The sequence below is a fragment of the Myotis daubentonii genome, chromosome 20, assembly GCF_963259705.1.
Source record: "Myotis daubentonii chromosome 20, mMyoDau2.1, whole genome shotgun sequence".
Classification (NCBI taxonomy): Eukaryota; Metazoa; Chordata; class Mammalia; order Chiroptera; family Vespertilionidae; genus Myotis; species Myotis daubentonii.
In genome coordinates, this window is record NC_081859.1 from 4,373,156 (window position 1) to 4,385,469 (window position 12,314).

A 12,314-nucleotide genomic window follows, 5' to 3' on the forward strand; every position below is an offset into this window, starting at 1 on the left:
GAGCCATGGAGGCAGGGGACAGAGTGGGAACCTCAGAGGGAGGGCAGGGCGGGGGGTGGGGGTTGGGAGGTCATCAACCAAGGACCTTGTGTGCAGATATGCAAAACCCAAGGGCACAGACAATGGGGTGCTGAAGGCCTGGGGCAAGGGGTGGAGGTGGGCTGGAGGGGAGCCAATGGGGGGAAAAAAGGAGACATATGTAATACTTCCAACAATAAAGATTTTTAAAAATAATAATGATAGCTCATATCTACTAAATACTGGCCTTGACCATGTCCCAGGCCCTAGTCTACGTACTTACACGTATTTGGCTCATTTTATCGTCACAACCATCTTATAAGGCCACCCCCTTCACACAGAGGAGAGAACCGAGGCTCAGAAAGGTTAGAGATGGGCCCAGGGTCCGCACGGCCTGAGTGTGGCGAATCCATGGGCGAGGCTCTGTTCACATCTGCCAGTAGGGCCCGGTCCGTGTGTCCGTGGGAGCAAAGTAGGGAATCGCAAGCTCATGAGTCTTCAGTCGGTATTTGCACGAGCGGTTCTCAGACAGGGTGCCCTAGGCCCACTCTCCACTTATTTCCTTCTTTGATCTCTCTCCTTGGGGTTTTGTAATTTCCCTCCGAGGGATGGTGCACGTAGATTTACACCTAAATAGCTCATGTTTGTGCTCATGTAGATGGTGTTATTTTTACATTCCGATGGTCCATTGCTGGTATGTATACAGGAAGTGAATCGGCTTTTGTACATGAACCTGCAAACTTGCTGTAACCGATATTTGTTCCCGGTCAAGTTTTATTTATTTTTTTTAAATATATTTTATTGATTTTTTACAGAGAGGAAGGGAGAGCGATAGAGAGCCAGAAACATCGATGAGAGAGAAACATCGATCAGCTGCCTCCTGCACATCTCCCACTGGGGATGTGCCCGCAACCCAGGTACATGCCCCCGACCGGAATCGAACCTGGGACCTTTCAGTCCACAGACCGAGGCTCTATCCACTGAGCCAAACCGGTTTTGGCTCCGCAGTCAAGTTTTCGTGCACCGTTTGAGGTTTTCTACAGAGAGGGTGATGTCATCTGTAAACAAAGTTTTACTTCTCCGTTCCCAACAGAGACACTTGTTTTTTTAAATAAGTAGGTTTATTTTTAAAATACATGTTATTGATTTTTTTTACAGAGAGGAAGGGAGAGGGATAGAGGGTTAGAAACATCGATGAGAGAGAAACATCGATGAGCTGCCTCCTGCACCCCCCCCCCCCGGGGATGCGCCCACAACCAAGATACGTGCCCTTGACCGGAATCGAACCTGGGACCCTTCAGTCCGCAGGCCGATGCTCTATCCACTGAGCCAAACCGGTTAGGGCCCCAATAGAGACACGTTTAATTTCCTTTCCTCGTCTAATTGCAGTGGCTCGGACTGGTGAGAACAGACCCCTGGCCTCTCTCCTGTCCTGAATAAGGAAGCTCCTAGCTTCTTTCCATCATGATGTCAGAGTTTTGTCGCTGTCCCTTACCCACGATTCACTCGAGAAAGCCCTCCTCTATCCCTACTTTGCCGAAGCAATATCATTTTCATATCAAAAGCGTACAAAAAGTAGTGTGTACAGTTCGATTCTGATTTTGAGAAGAAAATACTTTCTATTGGAAAAGCGTGTGGAAGGCAATCCACTGATAAAGGCGTCATGGGGAGCCGCTAGAAGGGGTATTTTTTTTCTTTACGTAGTTCTGTATTTCCGAAACGTGCCCTGATGAACATATATGTATTTTATTTTTTTTAACAACAGAACAATAACGTTATGAAAAGCGATGACCTGTTCTGGAGAGCTGGCTTGCAGACAGGAAATAAGACGATTAAAGACTAACGTAGCCAAGCTGGTGTTGCTCAGTGGTTGAGTGTCTGCCTATGAACCAGGTCACGGGTTCGACTCCCGGGATTTCGGGCTTGATCTCCAGTGTGGGGCGTGCAGGAGGCAGCTGAGCCATGATTCCCTCTCATCATGGATGTTTCTCTCTCCCTCTCCCATAAAAATGTATTAAAGAAGAAAAAAGAAAAGAAACGGAACGGAACTGCTCGACCTGGAGCAGGAGGGCCTGGCAGGTCTTGGCTGAGGGGAGGAGTCGCGGGGCGGAGGAGGTGCCTGGTGCCTCTCGGAGCGCAGTGCACGCCCGGGCCGCGGGGAGGGGCAGCAGCGCCCCCACCTGGCGCCGGCGTCGCGGGCTGGCGCGCGCCCCCAGCTCAGGTGCGTGGAGAGCAGAGCGCACCCCGCGCGCCGTGCTCTCCGGGGGCCGGGCTCCCGCGGGCCGTGCCGGGCGGCGGGACGGTGAGGGCGCGGCGCCCGAGCGGCCCTGACCCCGCCGGGCTGCAGCGGGAGCCGGGGCTGGAGCGGGGGAGCCGCGCCCGCGCCGCGGAGGGAGGGAGGGGAGGGGGGAGGCGCTGGGGAGGCGCGCGGCGCGGGCGCGCACAGGCGCGCGGGGCGGCGCGGACCCTCGCGGGCAGCTCGCCCTCCGCTCCCGGGTCCGCGGCTGCCGGCGGCTCAGCCCGCGGCCCCTCCGCCTCGACTCTGGGCGCCCGCGGCCGCACCCTGCCGCCGCCGATGGGGATCCGAGAGTTCCCCGGCGGCGCGCCCCGGGGCAAAGGCATCGCCACGTGAGTAGCGCCTGGAGCGGGCGCGCGCGCGGGCGGGCGGACGGGCGGCCCTGGGCGGCTGGGGTGCCGGGCGGTGGGGGGCTCGGGAAGGGGCGGCGCTGCCCTGCAAGTTCCCGACGGCCTGGCCCTCGCCGCTCGCCACCCCCCCGCCTCCGCCTTGCCCCAGGCGCCCAGGACCGGGCACCGGCGACGGCACCCGACGCCGCCGAGGCTGCCGGGGAGCTGGGTGGGCAGCGAGCGGGGAGGGGGAGCGCGGCTTGGCGGTGGCACCGGCCCCTGGAGGCCAGACCGCGCCCCTGCTCGGCCTCCGATCCATCCTCACCGACCCCCCTTCCCCCCCGCATCTCTCCCGCCCGCCCGCCTGGCCGCAGTGGCATGAGAAGGTCCCCGGACGTCAGCCCGCGGAGACTGTCGGACATCAGCCCGCAGCTCCGGCAGCTCAAGTACTTGGTGGTGGACGAGGCCATCAAGGAAGACCTCAAGTGGTCGCGCTCGGTGGAGGACCTCACCGGCGGGCCCGCGGGGCTCACATCCATCGAGGAGCGCATCCTGCGCATCACCGGCTACTACGGCTACCAGCCCTGGGCGGCGAGCTGCAAAAGTAAGGCCGCGCCTCCCGGCCCCCTGCCCCCTGCCCCCTGCCCCCTGCCCGGCCGGGGGTCCCCCCTGCCGTCCTGGGAGCGCCCGCAGCCGCCCCCCTGCGCCCTGACCACAGGCACAGACCCAAGTTGGCAACTTTGGGGGAGAGGCCTGGAGATGGGGGTTGTCGGGGGGCCTTTGGGGATTTCTGATCCATTCTCTTACACTCCAGGTCCCCCCCTTCCCCGTTCCCCACACACCTCCCTGTCCGATCCCTTGCTGGTGAGGGGTCACCCTGGGAGACTTCGGGGACGGGGAGTCCTGCACTGTGAAGCTTCCCTGTGGACCTGAAGGTGTCACTCCCCAGTGTGGGGCTTGGCTGGAGACTGCGCGCTCAGCTGGCCTGGATTTTAACTCTCCCTGTTCCTCTAGGCCAGTGGTTCTCAACCTTCCGGCCCTTTCAATACCGTTCCTCATGCTGTGACCCAACCATACAATTACTTTCGTGGCTACTTCATCACTGTCATGTTGCTACTGTGATGAATCGTCATGGAAATATCTGATAGGCAGGATGGTCTGAGGCGACCCCTGTGAAAGGGTCGTTCGACCGCCAAAGGGGTCGCGACCCACAGGTTGAGAACCGCTGCCTAGGCCTGGATCGCGGACAATGTTTGGGCCTTCATTTGAGCTCATTCACTCCCTTTGCCTCGAATTTTTATCCGTCCTCCCTGGAGGGCTGGGCGTGGACCCCTCTAGGTCCGGTCCAGATACCTGGTTGGTGTCCGGTGGAGCCGCCGAAACGTTCCTGGGCCGATGGGCCGGGCTGGTGGCTTTGACAGTGTGGTGATCAGCGATGCAGGCGTTACCTGTGTGTGAGCGGGACTCCCTGGGGGGACATTGCTTTCTCTGGGTTTGGAAGGCAGAGGGTGACGACCACTCACTCGGGGTACCCCTGACTGCAAACCACACGGAGGGGGACCCGTCCCCACGGCCTGTTTCCTGACCACAGAGAGGCAGGCAGTGACCCCTGGGGTGCGTGTGAGACATGCGTGACACGGTTCCATTCATGATACAAGGCTAGCAGCTTCGTGATCCCGGGATATGTTTCTACCCTTTGTTGCTTGACATTGGAACATATTTTGTTGGTCCTTAGGGGGGAAAAAATCCAGCTCTCGTAAATTAATCACAGTCCGTTCTAAAAATACATCCACTTTTAGCGTGTGTGTGTGTGTGTGTGTGTGTGTGTGTGTGTGTGTGTTGTGGTGGTGGTTTTATTTTTCCCCTAAAACCCCTGGTTTCAAGTCAAAGGTCAGTGGTGTGCTAGCAGTTAGCGGGTTCCTTTTCAGTCCTTTGCAGGAAGAAACGTGGGACTTCAGTGTTTTCTCTTCGTGTCCTTGTTTCTGAAGGACGGTGGCGATTGCGTTGAACTCTGTCTAAAGGTCGCCCGGGTCCCCTCCCATCTCCTGCGTCTGCTGCTAAAATTGTTAGCTGGTCAGAAGCTGGCTTTGGGCTCTAGAAGGAAGACAGAGGTCCGCGTTCCCTTTTCAACTGGAAAGCCCTGGCCGTAGAACCACAAGCCCATTTCTCCTGGACACAAGCACAGGAGGCTCGGATTGTATTTCTGCCTCTGAAATTTCTGTTAGAATCCTCTGTCTCGTCTTCCTAGCCTCTGCTTCCCGAGTAACCGAAGACAGTGGTATCAACCGCAGCCTTCATGGGCCCGTCTGGTTAGCCCGAAGGTCATATAAGGCTGGTCATTGTCATTCCGTCTGTGACCTTGGGAGCTCACGGCAGTGTTTGGTACACGCATGCTTTATCATTAAGACAGGGGAATGCGTTGGCCGGCCGGTGTGGCTCAGTGGTTGAGCATCGACCTATGAACCAGGAGGTCACGGTTCCCTTCCCGGTCAGGGCACAGGCCCGGGTTGCGGTCTTGATCCCCAAGTGGGGGGCGGGTAGGAGGCAGCCGATCCATGATTCTCTCTCCTCATGGATGTTTCTATCTCTCTCTCCCTCTCCCTTCCTCTCTGAAATCCATTTAAAAAAAAAACCACAAAGACAGGGGAAAGGCCATGTGGAGAGATATTAGCAGACAAGGCTACGGTGAGCATAGGGCCGTGAATAAAATCAGCTCACCCCACTGTTTCCTCCCATGAAGACCTTTCTTTCCTCCAAGCTGTTTCCTTTTTACTAAAACACTTTACTAGTAGGTGAAACCTGACATTTTGACGAATTAATTGGATTTTAAGTTTAAATTTAGAGAAACTAATGTTTGACTATTTAATACAGCCAAAGACCCCTTAGAGCAATACTTTAGCTGTTTTGAAGAGAGAGAGAAAAAAAAGATTCATCGAGAGCCTTATCTATACGTTGAAATCAGTGAGTTATTGTGTTTGTTGCTTAGGCATCGCGCTCAACAAACTGGGAGACATGCTCACAAAATAACTTATTCCCCTGGTCTCGGAGCACGTTACCTTTCCTGGCCTCGTGGATCAGGAGGAAATTATATTTCCTGTCCTCATTGCAGAGCCCAGAGAGGCCTGTACCGTGAGGCACCTGGTCCGTTGTTTTGGTCGACGAGGGAGACAGGCCTTTGAGCAGCTGTCTAGGACGTGGGCACGCGTCCTGCTCTCGTGCTGCGGCTTGAGGTGGCGTTGACCTTGACAGCATTCGAGGCGAGAGAGATGACTGACCTGCAGGAGGCTCAAGGGCGTTGGGGCCTCTGAGCCGTCTCAGAACAGTTGTCTGGCTTGACAGATGTTTCCTGTGACATTCAGAGTTCCTCCTGTCTGTGGGGTCTCGTCCACGGGCCTGGATCAGGTGAGATTCTATCAGGGAATCATTTTTATCCTTCTGCACCATCCTCTTCTTGGCGATGGAGAGTTATAAAAATTTGGGCTACGTCCTCCAAGTTTGATCCCCAAGGGTCGGAAGAAAGATGTTTCTGCATGAATGTGGACTCTGCTTCCTTTTTTTTTTTTTTTACAAGTTGAGTCTGCTTGTTCCCAATGAACGTATATTAAGATGTTCTCTTGCCGAAACCGGTTTGGCTCAGTGGATAGAGCGTCAGCCTGCGGACTGAAGGGTCCCAGGTTCGATTCCGGTCAAGGGCATGTGCCTGGGTTGCGGGCACATCCCCAGTAGGAGAGGTGCAGGAGGCAGCTGATCGATGTTTCTCTCTCATGGATGTTTCTAACTCTCTATCTCTCCCTTCCTCTCTGTAAAAAATCAATAAAATATATATATATATAAAAAAGATGCCCTCCTCTGGAGAACCCGGTGGGCCAGGCTGGGGCTTTAGAAAATCCCTGCGTGCTCATGAACGCGCTCATTTGTAAATGGCATAACCAACCATCCCTCCACCTATCCATCCACCAGCAGACCGTTCACTGCTTCTAAGGGGGCAGCAAATGCGGTCCCTTCCAAGTACACGGCACAGTCACTGTTTCCTAGAAAATTACGTAGAGGGAGACAAGACGGACAGGTGTCACTCCACGAGGCCCCACGCTCTCCTGGACCATCTGTCTCACAGGCGCACACGTGTGCTCGTTGGACGAAACGGCTTGGACGGTCTTGGATCCCCCCCCCTCCCGCTGACCTCATGACACTAACCATCGGTTGCATCATGACTTCTTGTAGGGCGTCACCCACAGCCCGTGAGCAGCAGGCTAGGGGGTGGGGCCCCTGGCAACTTCTCTCTCTCTCTTCCTTTAAAAAAACTCAAGCTCAGCCCAGCCAGCGTGGCTCAGGGGTTGAGCATCAACCTGTGAACCAGGAGGTCACGGTTCGATTCCCGGTCAGGGCACAGGCCCCGGTTATGGGCTCCATCCCCAGGGAGGGGGGGCGGGCAGGAGGCAGCCGATCAGTTATTCTCTCTTATCTTCATTGTTTCCATCTCGCTCTCCCTCTCCTTCCTGTCTGAAATAAAAAAATATATATATATTTTTTAAAAAAACACAGCAAAAACCCCAATTGCTTAAACCATTGGTTATTGGAGACTGACTCAATCCCCAGCCTTCCTCGGCTCCCTGGAGGGGGATGTGGGACGGAAAGTTCCAACCTCTCCTTAGCGTTGGTGCCATGGCAACCAGCCCCCCCAGCCCCCGCCTCCGGGCTCCCCGCAAGCCAGGTCTTTAGTACAAACTCAGGTGTGGCTGGCAGGAGCTCACCCATTCCCCTTCATTGCTCTTATCAGGAAATGTCAAGGGTTTGAGGGGCTCTGGGCCAGAAATGCGGGTGAAAACGAAGTATATAATTCTTTCCTTTTTTAAAAAAAAACTTTTAAATTGAATTTATTGGGGAGACATTGGTTTATAAAAGTACATAGGTTTCAGGTGTCCGATTCTGCAACCTGTAATCTGTGCGTTGTATTGTGTGTTCACCACCCCACGTCAAATCTCAGTGTTAGGCTCCATCTGATCACAGCTCCATCCATCCATCCATCCATCCGTCCATCCGTCCATCCGTCCGTAGAACATCCTTAAAGAAAGCCATTGGGGTTCCCATAACCCGGGGTGTGCCAGGGAGGGGTGGGGCCGGGACCCTCAGTCCGCTATGCCCCGCCCCCTTCGGGAGTCAGCTGGGGGAAGAGTGACCAGGAGAAGGGGGTCAAGGACTTTGAGATGACCAAGGGCCTTTATGGCCAGCCACGGAGGCGGTACTGTAAGCAGCTCCATCTCTGAGCATCCTCTGTAGCCAGGGGTGGCCACGGGCGGACCGTGGTTTTGGGCGATGAAATATACATGAAATGCCTGAGAGAGGAGTCTCTTGCTGCCCAGAAGGGAGAAGCCGGCCGGAGAGAAAGTTCTGGGTTATCCTCGTCCCCCTCCGCCCTGCCCAGATCCGGACACAGTGCCACCGCCGTCACCATGCGGATGGGAACTCCCCGATCCGCTGGCAGGGCAGGGGGGTGGGAGCCGTCTGGGTCTCGGCTGGCATGTCCCAGCCGCACCGGCCTGGGTGGGATCGTGTGTGTGTGTGTGTGTGTGTGTGTGTGTGTGTGTGTGTGTGTTTCCGGTCTTCTTAGCGCAGGAGGGAAGCCAGCCGCCTCGGTGTCAGCCAGTGCCGCCTGGCTTTCTGTGCTTTGCACCTGAGCTCATTTGTAACCGGGACAGCTCTCCAACTCCGAGTTGCAGAAAGAATGATTGAAATTCAATCAAGCGGGCCTTCCTATTGATCGGAGTCGCTCACCAACGGAATAGATTTCTTTTATCTTGTTCTTGGGAGCGGCCCTTCCTCCGTGCCACCCCCACCCTGGGCCCCATGTGATGGATGTCCCTGCCAGCCATCGGGTAGTCAGACCCTGCGGTCACCTTGGTCCGTCCTCCTGCCTCCTGCACACCTCATTGCCCGACGCCGGGCGGGTCCTGTCTCGTCACCTTCCTGGGGTTGTGGTCCAAAGTTATACAAATGATGGTGGCACGTGTGAAGTGCGAGATCTTATTTTCATGTCACCCTTTCCCCCCGTTTCCGGCTGCCTTGGTTAAGGCTCTTTTTAAAAATATATGTATTTTTGTGTTGACTGCAGAGAGGAAGGGAGAGAGAGAGAAACAACAATGATGAGAGAGAATCCTTGATCGGCTGCCTCCTGCACATCCCATACTGGGGATCGAGCCCTGACCAGGAATCGAACCCGGGACCTCTTGGTTCATGGGACAACGCTCAACCACTGAGCTATACCAGCCGGATTCTCACTCTTATTGCTTTAGCACTAGCAAGAGGGAGTGATAGAGACACAGTAGGTATGTAGTGTTTATTGAATGAATGAATGAATGAATGAATGAACAGTAGGTATGTAGTGTTTATTGAATGAATGAATGAATGAATGAATGAATGAACGAACGAACGAACGAATGAACCCATTCATATCTGGAAGGCCTGTTTAGTGAGGGCCATATGACTGTCACAAGGATTTCGGTGGGACACACTCCTATAAGTTTAAACCAGGTGACATTCGAGGTCCTTTATGAATCTTGGTCAAGGAAGAGGAGAGTGTCGAGGTAAGAGTGAGAGGATGGGTTGCAAGAGAAGATGCTTGCGGAAGTATTTTAAAAATTACGAAGTAGAAAAACAAAATGTTGCTAGGCTGTCCATCGCGATATCCCAGTCGGTAGCTGTACCACAGGACTGAAATCCCAGAATTTTTGGAGGAGAGAGAGTTAAAAATTAGTTCCAAGTTACACTCTAAAAGAACAAAAAATACAAGCAAAGGTCTTTGAACCTCACTTAAGTTTGACTCGGCCTCTGAATTCTAAGCAAACATACGAGCTGCCGCCCTAAACCTTACCCTTTTTTTCCACGGCGGAAAATAGAAGCACATTTCGGACAGCTGTGTGTAAATTTTCTTTTTATTTTTGAACTGTGGATATGATCAGGTACCTCCCCCAAAATGAACGAAAACAGTGAGGAAAACACTTCCTGCTTCCTGGAGAATGGTTTACTTTCCATTCGCCGTTCGTCCCTGGACACTGTTATAAAATCAGACTCGTCTGGCCCAGCCGGCCTGGCTCAGTGGCTGAGCATCGACCTATGAACCAGGAGGTCACGGTTCGATTCCCTGGTCAGGGCACATGCCCCGGGGGTTGCAGGCTCGATCCCCAGTATGGGGCGTGCAGGAGGCAGCCGATCCATGATTCCTTCTCATCATTGGTGTTTCTCTCTCCCTTCCTCTCTGAAATCAATCTATACTAATAAAAGCCTAGGTGGCCCTTTCGCCCTCCCGTGACACCCTCACATCATCACAAGATGGCTGGCAGGGAGGGTAGTTGTGGGCGATCAGGCCAGCAGGGGAGGGCAGTTGGGAGCGACCAGGCTGGCAGGGGAGGGCAGTTGTGGGTGAGATCAGGCCGGCAGGGGAGGGCAGTTGGGGGCCATCAGGCTGGCAGGGGAAGGCAGTTGGGGACGATAGCGCCGGCAGGGGAGCAGTTAGGTGTCAATCAGTCTGGCAGGGGAGCGGTTAGGGGGTGATCAGGCAGGCAGGCAGAAATGGTTAGGGGCAGTCAGGCAGGCAAGCAGGTGAGCAGTTAGGAGCCAGCAGTCCCAGATTGTGAGAGGGATGTCTGACTGTGGGGATCAGGCCTAAGCCATCAGTCGGACATCTCCCGAGGTGTCTCAGATTGGAGAGGGTGCAGGCTGGGCTGAAGGACACCACCCTCACCCCCTGTGCATGAATTTCATGCACCGGGCCTGTAGTATATATATATATATAAGGAGAGACGTTATCTTCACGCCTTCTTTCCTGTAAGGATGCAGTCAGGTTGCGAGAGGGACTTTGCCTGGCCTGGGGAGGCAGGAGGTGACGGGGGACAGGTGTGAGGGGGACAGGCAGAGACGCTTCTGACAACAGCCCTGTCGAGCCGAAAGAAGTCACATTCGTTCCTTCTGTTACCTGGCCCTTGATTGCGCTTGGGACCCGGGGACCTAGGGCGGGGACTAACGGGACCATTTCCTTCGGAACGGACCTGGGTTGGTGCATATCCCTCCTGCAGGTGTCATGGTTGAAAAGGGAGTCATTTCACAAAACCTCCGCAGTCTGATTGCCCCTGCTCGGGGCCCTGCCGGGAGTGGCTCGGACTTCCCTGCCCTCTGCTTCTCAGCGCCCGTCCCTCGCTCACGGATGGAGCTGCTCCCAGCCTGCCCTGTCTCCGCCGCCTCCTCATGGACACCCCGCCTCTGAGGTTGCTGACCTCGGTGCTTCTCTCGAAACCGCCTCATCAACAGAATTCGATGAGTCAGTAGCCAGGACTGATGGCTTCAGATGAAAGGGAACACCCCCCCTCCCCCCCTTGCTGGTTTCCTCCGTCCTAAGCGATAAATAAGGTGCTCTTTTTGCAACTGAAATTTCAGGAGCCGAGGAAAGTGCCCCAGGGGGTGGACGAGCCAAATCTCTGTGGGTCTCCTGGAGATATGGGGCCGGTGGAGTCCGGCCGGTGGGGTTCGGGGTTGAGCATTGGCCTAGGAACCAGGAGGTCACGGTTCGATTCCCGGTCAGGGCACAGGCCCGGTTGCAGGCTCGATCCCCAGTGTGGGGCGTGCAGGAGGCAGGCGATCCATGATTCTCTCTCATCTCGGATGTTTCCCTGTGCAAATAGCCCCTGCTGCTTAACCCTGAAGATGTAGGACTAAGAGGGTTTGGAGAGGTTTCCTACCCTCACGCCCTCGCACTGCAGGTAAGGACATGGGGTCCCAGGCCCTGAGGGGGGCCTGCCCAGGATCCTGCCGCTCAAGCAGAGAGGAGACCAGCGTGAAGTCTAGTCCAGTTTATTCTCCACGTCACCCGGCCTCCCGAAACCTCTGCTGGGGCGTGGGCCTGGGTCCATCTGCCCCGGGGATGCGGCATCTGCTCCTGGCACAGCCTCAGGCCGAGGGAGGATTAGTGGTTCTGCTAAAACCCGGGTCCCTAATTGTGCCTCTGGGGAGGACAAATGATTCACGGCCCAGTGAATCAGAGGGAGCCAGTTCAGAGCGAATTCACGGGCAGAAAAGGCTGTCGGTTGCCTGGTTACCAGAGTGACAAACACGGAGTGATTTGTGTTGTGTGTGCCGTGGGGAAGGTTGCCTCATCGTCACGGTCAAGGCTGAGATGTGGAGGTCAAGGCCCTCTCTCTCGGGCAGAAGGGAAACCGGTCACTTGGGGTGGGTGGTCTCACCACGGGATCGAGAGCGGCCAGGGGCGCAGCTGGCCGTCATCGTGTTCACAAGGACAGCTGGCCCCTGGCCGGGTGGCTCCGCTGGCTGGAAGGTCGTCCCGTACATCGCAAGGCTGTGGGTGTGATTCCCCGTCAGGGCGCGCACCTCCGTTGCAGTTCGATCCCCGGTCTGGTCAGGGTGCATACAGGAGGCAACGGATCAATCGGATGTTCCTCTCTCACATCCATGCTCCTCTCTCTGTCTCTCCCCCCCTTCTTCTCTCTCCCTTTCAAAACAAAATCAATAAAAACAGCTGTCGGGTGAGGATTAACCCTAGAGTGCCGGGGGGGGGGGGGGGGCTATCGAGCTCTTCCTGTCTTTCGCCAAAAGTGCCGGGAGCGCTATCAAAGCTTCCAAATGGCGTCCAGTTCTAAGTCTGCTTTTATCAGGGATGATGATAT

At 55.4% G+C, this 12,314-nt stretch overlaps 1 protein-coding gene and 1 long non-coding RNA gene across 6 annotated transcripts in view; one reads left to right on the forward strand and one right to left on the reverse strand.

Annotated features, from left to right (window-relative positions):
- LOC132222560 (uncharacterized) overlaps positions 1 to 12,314 on the reverse strand; it is a 177,927-nt gene that overhangs the window by 144,951 nt on the left and 20,662 nt on the right. The window lies entirely within an intron of this gene.
- Positions 1,283 to 12,314, forward strand: part of SLC35F3 (solute carrier family 35 member F3) — a 50,575-nt gene continuing 39,543 nt past the window's right edge. The window contains exons 1-2 of one of the 5 annotated variants that reach the window (XM_059677678.1): positions 1,283 to 2,239; positions 3,018 to 3,247. In XM_059677678.1, the coding sequence (XP_059533661.1) occupies positions 1,997 to 2,239; positions 3,018 to 3,247 (473 nt within the window). In that variant the 5' untranslated portion in view covers positions 1,283 to 1,996. The other 4 variants (XM_059677674.1, XM_059677675.1, XM_059677677.1 and 1 more) reach the window with 4 other exon arrangements.